The sequence below is a fragment of the Rattus rattus genome, chromosome 6, assembly GCF_011064425.1.
Source record: "Rattus rattus isolate New Zealand chromosome 6, Rrattus_CSIRO_v1, whole genome shotgun sequence".
NCBI classification, from domain to species: domain Eukaryota; kingdom Metazoa; phylum Chordata; class Mammalia; order Rodentia; family Muridae; genus Rattus; species Rattus rattus.
Window position 1 is genome coordinate 56,789,070 of NC_046159.1, and position 16,992 is coordinate 56,806,061.

At 45.9% G+C, this 16,992-nt stretch overlaps 1 protein-coding gene across 1 annotated transcript in view; it reads left to right on the forward strand.

Moving 5' to 3' along the window:
- The window catches only part of Chchd6 (coiled-coil-helix-coiled-coil-helix domain containing 6), a 217,476-nt gene that overhangs the window by 14,165 nt on the left and 186,319 nt on the right, over positions 1-16,992 (forward strand). The window contains exons 2-4 of the mRNA XM_032906118.1: positions 5,742-5,940; positions 9,484-9,553; positions 11,172-11,310. Of these exons, the coding sequence (XP_032762009.1) occupies positions 5,742-5,940; positions 9,484-9,553; positions 11,172-11,310 (408 nt within the window). The remainder of the gene's footprint in view (positions 1-5,741; positions 5,941-9,483; positions 9,554-11,171; positions 11,311-16,992) is intronic.

Consider the following 16,992-nt stretch of genomic DNA (forward strand, 5'->3'; position numbering starts at 1 on the left):
GGTATCAGACCGGGAAGTTGCATTAAGTAGAACCCACCATCATTGTGTGTGAATTCTGGGCACTGTGGGAAAAGACTTGCACAAGGTCAGTAGAGCCTGGGTACACCACTTTCATAGTCCCTTTGTTCGATGATCCTCTTACTTACCTGTGTGCACTTGGCATGTGTGTGGCCTGAATTATAACCCATGTTGGTCTGGTGTGTACCAGTCATTCTGAATAGCTAACATTTATGGTTTTCTTTGTGCAACTGCTTTCTGCAGTTTACCTCAGTGAAGCCCTGAAGTCACTACTATTAATTATTTCCATATCACAGATGAGGAAACTGAGTTAGAGATAAGAAGGCCCCTGCCCAATGTCATGCAGCTAGTTAGGAGCTTAGCTGGAATTCAGACCTGGCTGGAGCTGACTACACACTTTTCTCCTAGGCTGTAGTGAAGCCAGCAGCCTGAGCATGCTTCTGTCTTAGGTCAGGAAAGTACAGATATAAGAAGAGATCCTTGTCCCTTGTTGCTTGTCCCTTGCCACAGCTCTCTGCTGGTCACACGGGACACTTTCTGTCTAACTCTGGTGGTACAGTGGCCAGAGGGCTAGTGGCACCGAGCACTCAGCCCTGTCTGACTTTGGAGGCCTCTGTTCTGGTTCTGTTGGTGCAGGGAGCATTGCCCAGATGGTGTTTATTCTCGCATGACTACTGTGTGTGTGTATTTGTTGATTAAAAATATTACTTGCTGTATTTTGTAGCAACATTAAAAAATATTACAAATTTCTTACCGCCAACAAGAACTGTGCCAATGTTTTCCTTAACCCTTCATTCAACAGGCAGTGTGGTTCTGTTGATGCCAGGGCTGGCAAATCAGAGCCTGTGACTCACCCGTGGCAGCCCTCAACCTTGACTTCCTCTTGTCCTAGAGTCAGGGTTGACCTCTTACCCTGATCTACTCCCCACTCTCCCCTCCAGAAAGAGCCCAATGGGTAGTGTTTGCTGATTTCTGAATTTCTGTAGTGGAAATACTCCCTCCAGGTCAATTTCAAATGACTATCATGAAGTCAGTCAAGTTTGCTAATATTCTGAAAACTTAAAAGTTAACTTTCAGGAGCTGTTTCCTGCACAGTGGTAGGATGGCCACATTCTCTTTCCATCTTGTTATGTTCACACCTCGGAGACTCCCTTCAGGAATATTTTACTCAGTGTACCCTATCCTGCCTTAATCTCAGAATGTGACTGCTCTTTCTTGCTCTGAAGCTAACTGTCACTTTCCCAGTTGTGTTCAGTTGCTATAGCTCAGAGAAGGCTCTTTCCCTTTTCTGATCTCAGGATTTTAGTATCCACACACTAGTGTGTTACCTTCTTAGCGGGTTCTCTTCCCTTCTCCTTTACCCATGTTCTTCCAGTAATGTGGGACTCACATTCCTTCTTCGTCTTTAAATCCTAGCTCTCATTCATTCCCACTAGGCAAGGCAGTGGCCACTGGGCTATTCATGTTTGCGCTCTCTCTCTCTCCCCCTCCCCCCATGAAATATGATTAACATGATGTACAACTTATTCCTCGCCCCAAGCTGCTGATAATTGTGTTTGTGTCTGGAGATGTTCCTGGATGGATGGATCACATAGGTCTATGTTATGCAAAGCTTTGGATGTCTATGTATAGCTTCTTTCACTTAGCATGTTTTCTGGGATTGTCCATGTTATGGTAGGCATCAGTATTTCATTCTTTTTTATTATTCAATAGTACTTCATTGTATAGATGTTTTTATTTTACTTATTCATGCATTAGTTGAACACCTGGAGCTCTCTTTTCGGCCACTCTGGATAAGCTGTTGTGAACATTAGTGTAGAGGCATGTGTGGGCGCGCTTCCTTGCTTTTTGGCTTGAGCTGATTGTTAGAACTGCTGGATCATTTGAGTAACTCGGTTTAACCTCTGGAGAACCTTCCAGACTCTTCCTAGTCCTGTCTATACTGTGTTATGCCCCACATTGTATGAGGCTTCTGATCTCTGTAGCTTTGCAGGCACCTAATGTGTGACATGTGGATGGCAGCTGCTCTGATGGATGTGAAGTGTTCTCTCAGCAATGCTTTGATTTTGTATCTCTGTATTGACTGGTGATATTAAACGTCTGCTCTTGTTCTTCTGTCTATTTTTGTTAGACAACTTTCTGTTCATATCTTTTGTCCATGGTATTAGCATTGGGTTATTGTGGCTAAATAAGTTAAGGCATCAGGAGACTACCCTGGCTCATGAGTCTGCTCCATGACTGCTGGTCTCATTGCTCTGGGCACTGATAAGAGTGGTGCATCATGGGAACATGTGCCAGAACATATGGTTCAATTCATAAGACAGGAAGGAAGGAGAGAACAGAATGGGATGCCTCAATTCCTGTGAGGGCACACATCAGTGACTTAAGGACCTTCTATTGGACTCCACTGTCGAAAGATTCCACCACCTCCCAGTAGTGTCACTTAAGTACCAGCCTTTAGCATGTAGACCTTCTGGGACACTGAGCCAAACCACACCACTCACTTTTCAGTTGGGCCATTTTTATTTTTATTGTAAGTTGTAGGCGCTCCTTGTATATCCTAGATATCTATTAGGTATTTTTTGAAAATGATTTATCCATTTTGTGGGTTATCCTTTCAGTTGCTTTAGAATGTTTTTTGATAAACAACTTTAATTTTGATGAAGTCCAATTATCCATTTAATTGGTTGCTTTTACTTCTGGTGCCACATCCAAGAATCTATGCCAAAAACAAATCATTCAGATTTGCCTCTGCTTTCTTCTAAGAGTTTTTGTTCTCTTACTTTTAGATTGCCAGTCTGTATTAAATGAGTGTTTTAGTGTGTACTTTAGTATGGGGTCTAACTTTGTTACTGCATGTGGGATATCAGGTTGTGTGCAGACCCTTAGTCGTGAGGCTGCTCTCTCCCCATTGACGTATGCTGGCAGTGGCACTATTCTGTATTTTGCTACTGTGTTGAAATACCCGAGACTGAGGACTCACAAAGGAAAGAGTCTCATTTAGCTGTAAGTTCAACCACACAGGATGCTTGTTGAGGTTTGCCGGTTGCTATGTATTATATTGCTGAATTCTATACCTAGAGGTCTAGGCCATGAGTGACTTCTCATGTTTATAAGCTTTTATTGTGCAAACCTTGTTCCTTGATTTAAAACCATTGGTTAAATAATATTGGCTTTGACAACTACTGGGGGGTAACCCCTAATCTACTCTTCTAACTGCTGGCCTGGCTACTTCCCCAGTGGTGTAGCCCAGATACTTGCTGTTTCTCCTGGCTATGTGTTCATGGTCCATTTTCTTTCATGGCAGCTTCTTCTCTCCCTCTTCTTCTTCTTCCTTCTCTGGTCTCTCTCTCCCCCAACTAGGTCATTCCAAACCCTTATACCTCTAATCCCACCAATAATTGGCTGTAGCCAACAAGGTTTGCACAACAAAAGCTTATAAACATAAGTCACTGTAGGCCTAGACCTTCAGGTATAGAGTTTAGTATTACAATGCATAACAACAGATCAAACCTTAACAGGTGCTAGGTCTGATGAGTGAGCCTCCGGCTGCATCAGCTCATGGCACTTCTGTAGAAGTTCGATTTCTAGAAGAACATGTTAGAGAGACATCATATTCCAGACTGCCAAAGAGTGGACAAGAGTAATGGTTGTCCCAATGCACGTCTTACAAGTCCGTCACCTTTCAGCATGGTCATACTGAACCATGGCCATAGACAAACAGGTTCATTCTGGGCCTTCTGTTCTTTTTTCACTGATGGGTGGGATTGCCCTCTATCATTAGTTACTTTATTTTATATCCTTATTTATTAATTATAATAATAATTATTATCATATCTTCAATTATTAATTCACAGTCAAAGAAATGATCATGGCAAGAAAAAAGTAAGGCATAAATTCACATACAAATACACATAGATATACATAAACATGCATACACGTCTTAGTTTGGGTTTTATTGCTATGAAGAGACACATTAACCAAGGCAACTGATACAGGCAAGCATTTAATTGGGGCTGACTTATAGTTTCTGAAGTTCAGGCCATCATCATCATGGTAGGAAGCATGCATTGTGCAGGCAGTCTTGATGGAGTTGCTGAGATTTCTACATCTTGATCCAAAGACAACAAGGATGCAGCCAGCAGGAGGGTCTGAATCATACTGGTCAGACCTGAGCATGTATGTGAGACCTCAAGGCCCCACCTCCAAAGTGACACACTTCCTCTAACAAGGATTCCGATAAGGCCATACCTCCTAATACTGCCATTTCCCCTGGGCGAAGCATATTCAGGCCATCACAAATGTACCTTGCCCATTTCCTCTCCAAGACTTTGGTGTGGAGCTATGTGACTTGCCCTTCTGAGCAGAACCTGTGAATTCATGTGTGCAGAGGTGTGAAAATGACTGGATTTGTGTTTATACATGTGCAAGTATGTATTCAGTTTAGTTAGATTTGTTTGCATCTCCATAGTCAGTGTCTTTTTACTGCTTTGAGATACAGAGTTCCAGGACTTGCTAATGGTCAGCAGCGGGTCACGCTCCTTCCTGATGGTGCCTACTTGCCTTGTCTCAGTCTTCTTCAGTGGCTCCTGATGTTTCACAGGATGTATGCACTGAGTTCTTTAATGATTTCCCTCCCAGATGTTCATATTCTGCAGCTTTTTTTTTCTATGCCTTTTGTTTTTTGAGGCAGGGTTTCTCTGTGTAACTCTGGCTGTCTTGGGACTCCCTCTGTAGACCAGGCTGACCTAGAACTCAGAGATCTAGCCTCTGTCTCTCAGGTGCTGGGATTAAAAACGTATGCCACCACACCCAGTCCTGCTGCCGTGTTTTGGTTTTGTCTGTCTCCTACAGTGAGCATCCTAGCACAGCCCTTCCCTCGCAGGGGACTGCTTTCTTTCCATAGGTATCTGGAAGTAGGACTGCTGACTGTGCCTTTTGTCCTGAAGCCATTTTTAATGTCTTTCCCTCAGCTGTGCTTTATGATGGCCTGTGAGTGTTAGGCACTTAATAAATATTTACTGAAGTGAACTCAAGGGTTTGTATCTGGGATTTATCTCTAGCTCACTACTTCATCTATGTAAACTGTTTTATGATACCCTCATGCCCATTTTACTTTCTTTGAAACAAGTGAGCTTCTCAGTTATGCAGGCTTCATTAGGGGAATCAGGTGAAATGAATCAACAAGTATTCTGATTATCTTCCCTGTGTGGCGGCTGGAGCAGGTGAGGAATGAGTGCCATTTGGCCCAGTGCTGGAGCTTTTCACACACCAGCCAGCCAGGCCTGCTGCCTCCCTGGCATGCATTGGACCGGTGGGCACAGGGGCATGGGAAATGGAGCTTCACCTGAGTGAATCGGAAAGCTCCTGTGAGAGGAACATGTGACAGCCCTCGATGGAGCCCTGATGATGGACTGCGGAGGCCATTGGGCTGCTGAGGCCGAGGGGGTCAGTGTGAGTGCAAAAAGGAAGGGATTTGAATCACGTAACACCAGGGTAGGGTGTGTAGAGAGTGACAAGATAGAAGAAGAAGCTGCCAAGTCCAGCCGGCTTCCCTGAGATAGGCTTGGAATTCCAGGTGGGCTGGCCCTGGGCCACCATGAGAGGCTTTTGAGTAGAATTATATTACTGGGCTGGTTTTCAGAAAACTTGAGTAGTTCTGGGGCGTGAATTTTCAAGGTTTCTGTGATGTAACTTTCCCTGTTCTTCTCTTCTTCACAAAGCTGTCCGAAAGTGTTGTGAACCGCATGAAGGATTGCAGCCAGCCTTCAGCAGGGGAACAGCTGGCTCCTGGTCTTGGTCCTGAGTGCTCCTGCTCCGTTCCTGTGCCCATTGTCCCTCAACCAACCATTCCAGCGCTTACTGTTCCTTCACCCTCTGTATGTGGGCCCGCAGAAGGCACCTATAAAGCCCCTCACGGAGGTATGTTGGGAGAGTGGGAACAGAAATTGGGAGAGATATGCCTGGCCACTGCTAGGCTTGCCTTTCTCCTTGAATGATGTGAGTCAGTGCCTTCTGAGACAATAGCCCTCCATGCAGCAGACACTGTCTGGTGTGGTCTAGGCTGCAGCATAGTCAGAGCTTCTGCACAGTGTTTTCATGTCTGCACATAAAACAATAAAAGATGAGGCAGAAGGTTGTGGTCTGACAGCTCAGGTAGGAAGCCATCTGCTTTTCAGGACCCAGAAGAAGCAGAAGTGTCAGTCACTCAGTTGTGGCAGCTCTAGTCTAGCTGCTAGTCAAAGAATGCGGTATATGAAAATGGGTCGTTGGGGTACATTAGTGTACTGGCCTCAGACACCCTGATCCGACCCTTCCAAGATACCTTGGCCACTGTGGAACTGGCATCTATTGAGCTCTTCCCCAATAATTGCTTGTAGCAAATACAAAGAAGCAAAAAGCCTTGAATAGAAGGCTGTGAGGAAGAGTAGAGACAGGGTATTCAGAAGGCTTTGGAGTGCTTGCTGTTCTAGTCAACGAACCCCTGTGAGAATGTGGTCTGTTACTTAGAATTTGTGTTTTGTTTGTTTCTGGTTTTGTTTTCTGAAGTAAACCACTGCAGAAGGCAGACTGTGCCCAGGGTAGCCCCTGGGTGTTAGTTTTGGCGTGTGGCCTCAAGTTGCTGCTGCCCTTCCTACCCATCTTCTTTGAGGATTGTAGTAGAGACTGGGAGTGTCCACTTTTGTTCAGTAGCATTGCTGGGACACAAGGCAGCTAGGCATCTCTCTCTCTGAGAGTGCACACAGCTCTGATTAAAGTCCATACATTCACCCTGGGGCTCATAACATGGTATCACTATGTCACATCAAAAGCTCATACCAGCTGCCTAAGGCCTGGGGTAGTGAGATAGGCAGAGGCTACCTGCATATGGGAAGACAAGGCTGTGGTGGGTGAGATTTTCAGGCAGGTGAACAGTAGGAGCAGAAGCTTAGAGCTGGGGTACAGCCTGGTCTGTTGAGGATGTAGAAGCAGTTTGCTCTCTCCAGACTACAGACTACAAAGGAAGGGGAGACATTGGTTGTGCTCACCTCCAACAGTGGCTGGAGGGCTCTGACACTCCTCTCACTGTGTTGTAAGCCTCAGGGCTTCTCACAGGTCCTAGAGCCAATCAGAGCCTGGATTTCACTCTGAGATCTTAGTGAAAGGGCTGCATAAGCTCACCTTCCCAGTCTCCATCTCCATCCCAGCATGCCTCTTCCCTAGGAGTCTTTTGCCCTAGAGATGAGAGAGACTGAAAGGGGTCTAGCTTGACCCAGTGAGCTTTAATAAGCAGATTAACTGAAGAGGGAGAGAACCATGGGAAAATGAGAGTGTCACAGTGCATTTGTCATTGCAACTGTGGAAAACACACAGACTTCAGTCTCACTAAGTTCCAGCTGTTTGAAAGGAGTAACAGGGCTTCAGTTGTCATTTAGTTTTAGCAATAACAAAAGATTTTGCTGAGCGTATTTTAAGTTTCTGAGTGTAGAAAAAGATTTGACAGGAATGGACCAGGTTAAAATGGACTAATTTTAAGGTATCTCCTAAGTATAGTTTTTGCCTTTATGTTAGTGATAGAACAAAGTTAGAAAACATGGTTAAAGTTAAATCATTCCCTCACACCGTTGCTCAGGTGCAGGAGCCAAGGCCATCGAGATGAGTGGGGTTTCAGCCATAGCAGACTACAAGGAAGGTGGAAAGCTCTAAGAAATTAGTCAGTTTAGAGGAGAAATAAGTGGTTAACAGATGACAGGAGGGGAGAATAGAATGCCGACAGAGTGCTGTCATTTGGTGTGTGGAGCGTGTGGAAAGTCTTTATGTTGGCTCAGGTGAGAATGAGCACAGGACAGGTTTGCTGGAAAAGTTCCTTATCACTGATACTTGCAGAAAGATTCTAGAAGATGCTTAGTCCTGAGGGATCAGGGAACCTGGTGGGTCCCACAGGAGGGAGGTTAGTGGGTCAGTGCCTCATTTTCTACAGCCAGGAAGCATTGCTGGTCTTTTCTACTTTGTGGGTCTTCTTTTTTCCATCCTTTATCCCCACACCCAGTTTCACCCCCATCACTAGTAGGAGAGAAGGATAAAGGGGAAAGAGAGAGAGAGATCCCTAAATCTAATTTCTTTCCTCTTACTCTTTGAGCATGAGTACTAACAACCTTCAACCAACCCTCTTGAATAATCAACAACCACCAGGGCCCCTCACATTTATATACACTCTGAAAAGTTTCCAATATTCCAAATGTCACACAATCACAGAAACTATCTGGGAAAGCAGCTGGGAAAACCATGCCTTTCCTAGAGCACAAGGCAAATCATAGGTGCTACAAACAGTTCAAAGTGGGTCCCCCCCATAACCCCACACCTGGGATTAAAACAAAAGCACATTCTAGTAGTGTTCCTGTGTGTGTGTGTGTGTGTGTGTGTGTGTGTGTTAAGAAACCAAAATTCCAAAATTGTCACTGTAGGGAAGGGTATTTTTAAGTTGGGAAAGAGAACATTTATTATTTTTTTGAGTTAGGGTCTCATGTAGCCCAGGTTGGTCTTGAACTCTTTGTGTAGCTGAGGATACCGTTGCACTCCTGGTCTCCTGTCCCAGCTGTCCAGTGTCAGTATCACAGGTATGCATCATAGTTGGTGTACAGGTGCTGGGAGGAACCTAGGGCTTCTGTTAGCAAAAGCTTGGAAAGCACCCTACCAACTGAACTAACAAAGGAGAAATTCCTATCAAAACCAAAACCAAGCAACACCATTTGTACACAAACACAGCCTTCAGCAGTGAGTGGGAAGAGCGTTACTGTAGAGTGCAGACCCAGCAGCAGGCTTCCTCTGCCTCAGTCCCAGCTGAGGAAAGCCTGGTATATTACCGAGGAGCATGAGGTCTGCCCTCTTCAGATCTCAGCTGTGCCACTGCCCTCACATGAGTGCGTGTGGCCATTTTGGACCTGCTTTTCCTCCTGGATTGGAGTAGCAGACCTGTGCATCCCCTTCCTGGCCCTTTGTTTATATTTGGTGCAGGTGTTCTTGCCTTAGAATCTTGGGCTAGAGGTGGGGGACTCAGAGAGGACACATGAGTTTGGAATGATGGAGGCTGGGGAGGGGAGGAGTGACAAGATCTTCACTGTCGTCACGAGAAAAGTCTCTAACAACCCAATAGCTCTAGATAATTCTGGAAGTAAATAAGTCTCTAACAACCCAATAGCTCTAGATAATTCTAGAGGTAAATAAGTCTCTAATAACCCAATAGTCTAGATAATTCTAGAGAGCGCCACACTAGCATTAGGAGTTTGTAGAAATGGATGCTGTTTTCAGTCGCTGTAACTAAATACCATAGGTGAGATAATTTATAAAGAAGTAAATTTCTACAGTTCAAGGGGCTGGGGACGTCCAAAATCAAAGAGCATTTGGTCAGGACTTTATTTCTGATGGGAACTGGGTAGAGTCCCAAGGCAGCATAAGATATCACCTTTTCCTCTGGTTCCTTTGCAGACTTTAAAGTGTCCAGGGCAGAGAGTAGTGATGGCCAGCAGTCCTCAGCAGCGAAGGAGGATCTCAAGAGGTAAGCCCAAGAGTCTGTATCCCCTCGCTGCCCCCAACCCGCAAAGCTGCTTTCTTCCGGTGCATCCCACGCCTACCCCTGACACCTGGAGCACAGTGCCTCATATTTTGTGTTGGCTTGTGTTGAAACACAGTGCCATGGTGGCTCTGGTCCATGAGAAGGGCACAGGGGAATTGGTTACCAAAGATGGATTCTTAAAAATCCATCCTTAAAATCCAGAATTGAAGAGGCAGGATCTTGGAAGAACGAAGGAAGTGGAGTTTGCCCAGTTCTGTGTGATGAACTTCCTGCCAGCACGGGCCGTGACCTTGAGAGCTCACAACAGTAATGAAACAGCACCTCTGTTCCTAGGATGTGTACAAAAGTGGCCAGGCACAGAGGCAGCTTCCTGACTTGTTGACCCACTAGTTGTCACCTGGAGAAATCACTGCCGAGGAGGATGTTCTTAGTGGGGGCATAGTCAGGAGTAAGCACAGTGCCTGCCCTCTGTGCTCTCTAATCCTGGGCTTCCACACCATCCTTGAGGAAATGCCCTCTGTATGGTCCCAGGGCTGAGTCTCAGCCTGTGGACAGGATCAGCCCTGGCTGGGGGTTTGCCCTCCGGCAGGACAACCTAGGTAAAGACTCATGGTCTCAAAATTTACCCTCCTATATCCCAGTGGTATCTCCAGGAAAGTACAACCCTCTCTGCTCCCTTCAGTAACTTTTAATAATTTTAAAGTAATTCATGCTGATAAAAGATTTAAAAAAATACATAAAACCAAACCAAATCCCCATAGACTCCTCATCTCAGTGTGACGGGTGCTCCTCTGTGTCTCTTGCACTTGCTGTCTTTACCTTAACTCTGCATATTAACATCATAGGCATTTTCATATCTTGCTGCTTTACTTTCTATTATAATTACTTTCCATCAGTTATACCTGTTTTCAGGCATGTTTATTGCTAATCAGATTGTTTGTTCATTCTCAGTTTTTAGATTCAACTTGTTACATATACATCCAAGTTAGCACTGAGACTGTGGCATAGCGTTTCATGATGCGTGGCCTTTTCTCTACTGTGACTTTGCTGAATGCTGCATGTGCTATTTTACTTCTGTGAACAACACAGAGAGCATCTTAGTCCTCCTAGCTTTTATTTGCTGTGACACACTAGCAGAATGCCAGGATAGGTCAAAGAATAGAACTGTACTCTGGACAAAGTTAGATTTTTAAAACCCAAAAGTGCTGCTGTCTAAAACCTTCAGGCTTTCAGCCAAGCAAGAAGGTCATACCCAACCCTGCCTACTTGATTGAAAGGATGGCTCACAAGGGATTCAGCCCTGCCCTGACACACTTCCACTGGCAGCTGACTACCTATTCTTTGCCTATGGCTAGCTCTCCTGTTCTTGATCTGAGTTGTCCTAAATGTCATTGTCTCCTTACTTCGGGGCTGTCACTGAAGTTTCCTTCCCCTCAGGTGCAAGAATTGGCTTGTGGTTTCCTATTCTGTTCTGGGCAGCCAAGGACTGGAAACCCCATCCCTGCTTAGATAGGTGCAGTGAGCAGGCAAGTCTTTTCCTGCCCATGTTCTTCTAGCCATGCCTTCTGTGGCAGCTTCTCTCTGTTTCTCTTTGGCCTAGGTTCCAACAGGAGCGGCTGGCAGTCCAGGATGAGCTGGTCAAGGTGGCAAGAAAGGAGAAAGAGGCAACTGAGAAGCACTTGAAGTCATCCCTGCCCAAGAAGAAGGCCACCCATGAGCAGCAGCAGTCAGATCGCCTAGTGAGTGTCTTTCTGAGCTGGCCAGTCTGCCAGTGTGTGCAGGGATGGGCGGCAGAGGCCTTGCGCTGGAAGCTCAGGCTGCTCCACAGCTGGCTACATCAGCTGCGGCTTTGAGGTGTTTTCTAGGCACTGGCAATTTGGAGTCTTCAGACTCTTGACTCACTGATTTGCTTTGCTACCTTGTCAAAGTCCATTCTTGTGGCTTCAGGCCTTTAGAGCCATGGGGGAATCGAGAATCTCATTTGTCATAGCTATCACTATGAGGTATGAGGGCTGCAGTCCTATGTGTGTCAGGAGGGCATGGGGTTAGGTTTGGGGGCATGCAGTGTATGATACCAAGAGCATCATTTTCATAGCTAGACAGCCCAGATTCAAAGCCTGGCCCTTTGCTTAGAGTTTCAGCACACTGAGCCTTGTTGGAGGATCATGATGCTCACACACAGGATTGCCCCAGGGGTCAGGGATAATAGCTACCCAGGGCTTAGGAGGAGCTGGCAAACAATGAAGGACTGTTGCTACCGTTATTAATGCATCTAATTGATCGGAGCTGTTAGTCAGGATTCTTCAGCTTCAATGCAAAGTTTATTTTACAAGTGAGGTGTCTAGGAGCACCTGGTGGGCCAGTTCAGCAGCTGCTGGCATCATTAGGGATTCGGCACTCCTCCTTCCCACTGTTTCCTCAGGGAACCAGTCACACTCAGGATGATTGTTGCCACAGCCATGGTAGCTGCTGCCTCCTCGTGATGTATCAGCCAGGACAGGTTGCTTAGAGTGCTACCTCCCAGCAGCATTTGTCTTCCAGTCCATTGGTCTGAACTGCACTGGGTGACCAGGGCTAACATTCAGACACAGAAGGACTAAGGAGACTGTGCTATCTGAAGCTAGGATCCTTTCATTGCCATGGTTGAGAAGTGGACAGACAGACCCAGGCTGATGGCAAGTGGGGTAGTCTGGCTGTTGGCAGCATCTAATGACACTTGCTTTGGAGACCATGGGTTTGAGACTAGGGCCAGTTTTGCCTCAGTTAGTAGGTCAACAGCCTCTGTACACAGAACAGTGAAGAAATTGGGATGAGATTGTAACTCTGGGATGAGATGAGCAGAAGGAAAAGCTAATGGCCCTGACAGTCACACAGTGCGTGGAATGCTCTGGAAGGTAGAAGTCCTTGGCTCCTGGCCCTCGAGACAGGGAGAAGATAGACGTTTGGAAGAGGCGAGTTGGTTCCAGCCCAGTGTTAAGTGGCAGAGATGAGTTATTTGGGAGCGTTGCAACCTGTGGTAGGCAGAAATGACATTGACCTTCACCCTGGGAAGATGGGCAGCCACTGGGACTAGGGAGCAGTTAGGACAGATGGTAGGATACAGGATGAGAAGGTCAAGGCCGGGCAGCCTGACAGCCAGTAGTACAGAAGATCACTTTACCGAGATATAAGGTTAATCATGGACCGAGCAAGGCAGGTGTCATTCACTTGGGACAGTTCTAGAGCAGAGCATGCTGTCTGCTTCATTCTCACCTGAAGGTGAGAATTAGTGAAGGGAGTTCACAGCCTCCCTTCCCTCCACCTGCAAAGGAGGTTCCCTTCTGCCTCCACTTTCTGACTGTCTCTAGGGGAAGCGTGGTGAGTGCTGAGTGCTCTGGGTGCAGGTGAGTAGATTTCGTTTTCGTGCTTGTACTGAGTTGCTACCTTAGGATGAAGAGAATGTGTCCCTGCCAGTTTCTCCCAGTTTCCTAGATGGGTGTTGTCCTCTGCAAACTACTCCCAGCGAATAGTAGAGCAAGTCCCTTCAAGCTGAAAATATTTTATGTACTTTTGTAGGCATTTCTACTTTTGGCTACTCAACATCTTTTTCTCCTGTCACTAGAGTTCAGATCTTCTTTCAGGAGCTTTTCTGTCTCCCGTGGTTGCGGCCTCAGAAAGATTCTAATTTGGTGCCTCTGTGGAAACTGGATCTGGGCATATGTCTCAAGTTCAGCCAGGGATAGATAGATAGCCCCTTCCTAGGGACTTCAGTCTGAACTGAGTACAGAGGGAGAGTGGGAGGCCAGGGCGGCAATTATTTATTGCAGACTAGGTGGGCTATGAGGCTCCTCATGCTGTTAGGTTATGTCTTTTGCTTTTTCCAACCCCTCCAGGGTACTGTTGTTTTTTCTGCTCCTCCTGCCATCTTGAAGATCATGTCATTTGCTGAGAGCTATCAGTTCATTGTTTTTAAGTTTGCTAGAGTTGTTTTCTGCTGGGCAGTGCTGCAGCAGGTGCACCTCTTATCCGAGGACCTGTGGCAGGTACATCATTGAACTGTCTAGAAGAGATGTTATAGCAGCTGGTTCTGGAGACCTGCAGTCACCTGTGGAAGGGAACTAAGGCACCTTTTTGTGTCAGCAGTTAAAGTGGTGGGCAGGTGCTCTTGCATCAAAGGAAGCAGCTCGCTGTGGATGGTAGGGTTGGCAAGTGCTTTCAGTAGAGAATATTTTATCTGTGGTACATTTAAATGAGAGGGGAAAACATTTAAATGAGAAGAGAAAAGATGGAGAAAAAACCTGAACTAAGTATGGAGATTTTTTTTTCTCCTTCGTGCATGCCTTCCATGCCTTCTGCATACAAGTGCTGAAAGGCTAGGGGTTGATTGGTAGACTTCAAGACAGAGCTCCCATGGCCTGGTAGTCTGGAAATGTGTGTATGCCAGAGCTGCTGCTTGCTCTGGAAGCAGGTAAACCTGAGGCACACTCAATGACTGTTGGAGTGAATTGGCTCCCAAGCCTCCTTAGGGCCTCTGTGACTTAGTGTCCCTGAGTCACACATCCTTGGACCTGTTGCCCTGTCTGGACATAATGAGAGGCATCAGGTATTTGATGTGTTCTTCTGCCATTGCTGTTTGCCTCTCACTTTTATAGTATTGATTTTTCATCCTCTTCTGCATGAGGGAACAATTACGCTCATTATTGGGAAAAGTTCATAAAATTAATGAGAAGGAAAAGTATAAGTTTTATAACTTGCTTCTGCTGACAGAAGTGTTAATGTTTCCCATCTAATGCAGCAATAATGAACAGTTCTGTGTGCAACACCTGCTCCTGCCCTTGCAGCTGAGTCCAGCCCCAGCTCCATTATGGATGAAGGCCATGAATGTCATTGGAGCCTATGTCAGCTGAGAATTTCCCTTTGTGTTTGTGGAGGAAGCCTGGAGTTCAAGTCAAACACTCTGGCAGAAACAGTTGAGAACGAAGTGGTTTAGGGAGCTGAGTCTTCTGTTCTGAGGCATAGTGGATTGAGAAATAAAGTCCTGGCAGAGTGAGCATCACAGTTTTATCTGGGTGGGGATTAATAGGTATGAGAGCTCTCAGTGCACCCAACACACCCAACAGCACAACCTCCCTTCCACCCTCCCTTTCTCCCTCCCTCCTTTCTTCCTTTCTTCTTCTTCCGTTCTTTTGTGAGTCAGCCAACCCCCTCCCCCAGCATAGCACTCTAGGCACTGAGCTAGTTTTCTAATAAATGGAGATAACTAGGCTGCTCCTGCGCTTAAGCAGGTGTATTTGTTAGGAGAGTGACAGAGTCTCATGAGGGACATTACAGAGTTGAAAGGAGGGACTGGAAGATGCTGGAGAAGCAAGGTGATGAGCTCTTGGAGGATGAGAGAGGCCTTGAGGAAAAGGAGACAGTTGAACTGGATCTGAAAGATGAGTAAAGGTGCTAGGTGAGGAAGATGAAGGATGCTGGGACTGAATAAGCCTGAGACAAAGGCTGGTGAGGAGGGGTTGAGTCTCTGGCCAGAGTGGAGGGTGTGACAAGCAGGGAGGCCACTGAAGCCAGTGTGCAGTAACATTCAGGAAGGTTGAGGGAGAACTTGATACCGAAGGAAGAGCTCAGCATCAGCTCTGGGAAGTACTCAATTCCAAACCCAGCCATGGTGTCAGAAGCTCTTAGAGTTGGTAAGCCTCTCCATTCTCAAACGTGGCCAGGCTAAGTCTGAGAGTTCGCCTAAAGTTCACCTAAAGACCGGCTATTTTGTCGACTCCTCAGATAAGGTTCTTTCGGTCATTATCATAGTTCTTGCATTGTTTGATTATTTGAATGCTTCCAGAAACTGCCACATACTTGAGCTGTGTGAATCTCTAGCTTATGATGTGAGGAAAACATTAAGAAGTTGCAATTTTCAAAAGTTAATATGGCAGAAGTTTTAATCCTTCTCCTAAATATCCCCCTCTTATAGTTTTGTAGGCCTTTCCACAGGAACCGTTAGAGAGAGAGAACTATGTGGTGGTGTGCTGGTCTCTTCACTCAGCATATAGACAGTGATTGGCTGGTTAACGGCAGGTCTGGAAGGCTACTGCCCTGTAGTGACAATTTTAGAATTTTGGTTTCTTAAACACCCACCCCCAACACACACACACAATAATGTGCTTTCCTTTCAATCCCAGGTATGGGGATGTGGAGCTGCTTTGGAAGCAGTTTATTATGATTTGCCATATGCTCTAGTAGAGGCATGGGTTTGCCCGCTGCAGAGTTTCTGAGATTGTGTGATGGTTGGAATGATGGGAACTTTGCAGAGTATATATAAATGCTAAGGCACCAATAAGCAGGGTTGGTTACAGTTTGTTAGTAGTCATGCTCTCCCTCACTCTTTTCCTCTCTCTCTCTCTCTCTCTCCTTCTCTCTCTCCCTCTCCTCCCTCTCTCTCTCCCTATCTCCCTCTCCCTATATCCCTCCTTCTCCCTCTTTCCCTCTCTCACTCTCCTCTTTCTCCCCTTTTCTCTTACCCTCTTTTCTCTCCTATCCAGTGAAACTGGGAGGATAAAAGGTAGGCAAAGAAGAGCCCTCAAAGTAGCACAGACTGGCTTCATTGCCCAGCTGTCCTTGGGTCTCCTTGAGGCCTGTTGTTAATAGTGGGAAGCAGGTGCCCATCACAGCTCTCACAGCTAGGATGGATAGCAATAGGAAATTTTAGCTTTTTTAAACAACAGCAGCAACCCCAAATCCAGACCTGGCTTGTTACACTATACTGTAATCCCAGCATTCAGGAGGCTGAGGCAGAAGGATTTCCATTAGCTTGAGGTTAGCTGGAACTGCAAGTTCCAGGTCTCAAAAGAGAGGTAGGAGGGCAGTTGGATGGTGGGTAACGGTGCTTGCTGCAAGCCTGATGATCTGAGTGCATCCTCTAGGGACCCGCATGGTGGAAGAAAGCTGACACTTGCAGGTTATCTTCTGACCTACACATGTGTGCCGTGGTACAAACACACAGAGAATAAATACATGTAATTAAAAATTCAAAGAAAATCAACTAAAAAGATGTTTATTTGATTTCTAACCAGTAACTTAATAGACTTTAAGCTTCATTTGCCAGGAAGCGGAACAAGTGGGTTTTGGGATACAGGCCTCATGTCATGAAGTTGGGATGACATTTAACTGAGCTTGCTGGCACCCAGATGGCTGATAAAAGGTTAAACTAGGACAACAGCCTTGCCATTCCTCTCTTCTGTCCTTCAAGTCCTTAAATATTTGTTTGTTTTGTTGTTGAGCCTGGTCTTTAGATCAAATCAGATCAGAGGCTGCTTTGTTTTTTTTTCTGTTAAGATCCAGAGAGGAAATACTCCCAGCTTTATAGGCTACACACAGCCTCTGCCTGCTTTTGTAGTGTTTGTGACACTAAAATGTGCCTGGAACATTCTTGGATCAGAGGCCATATC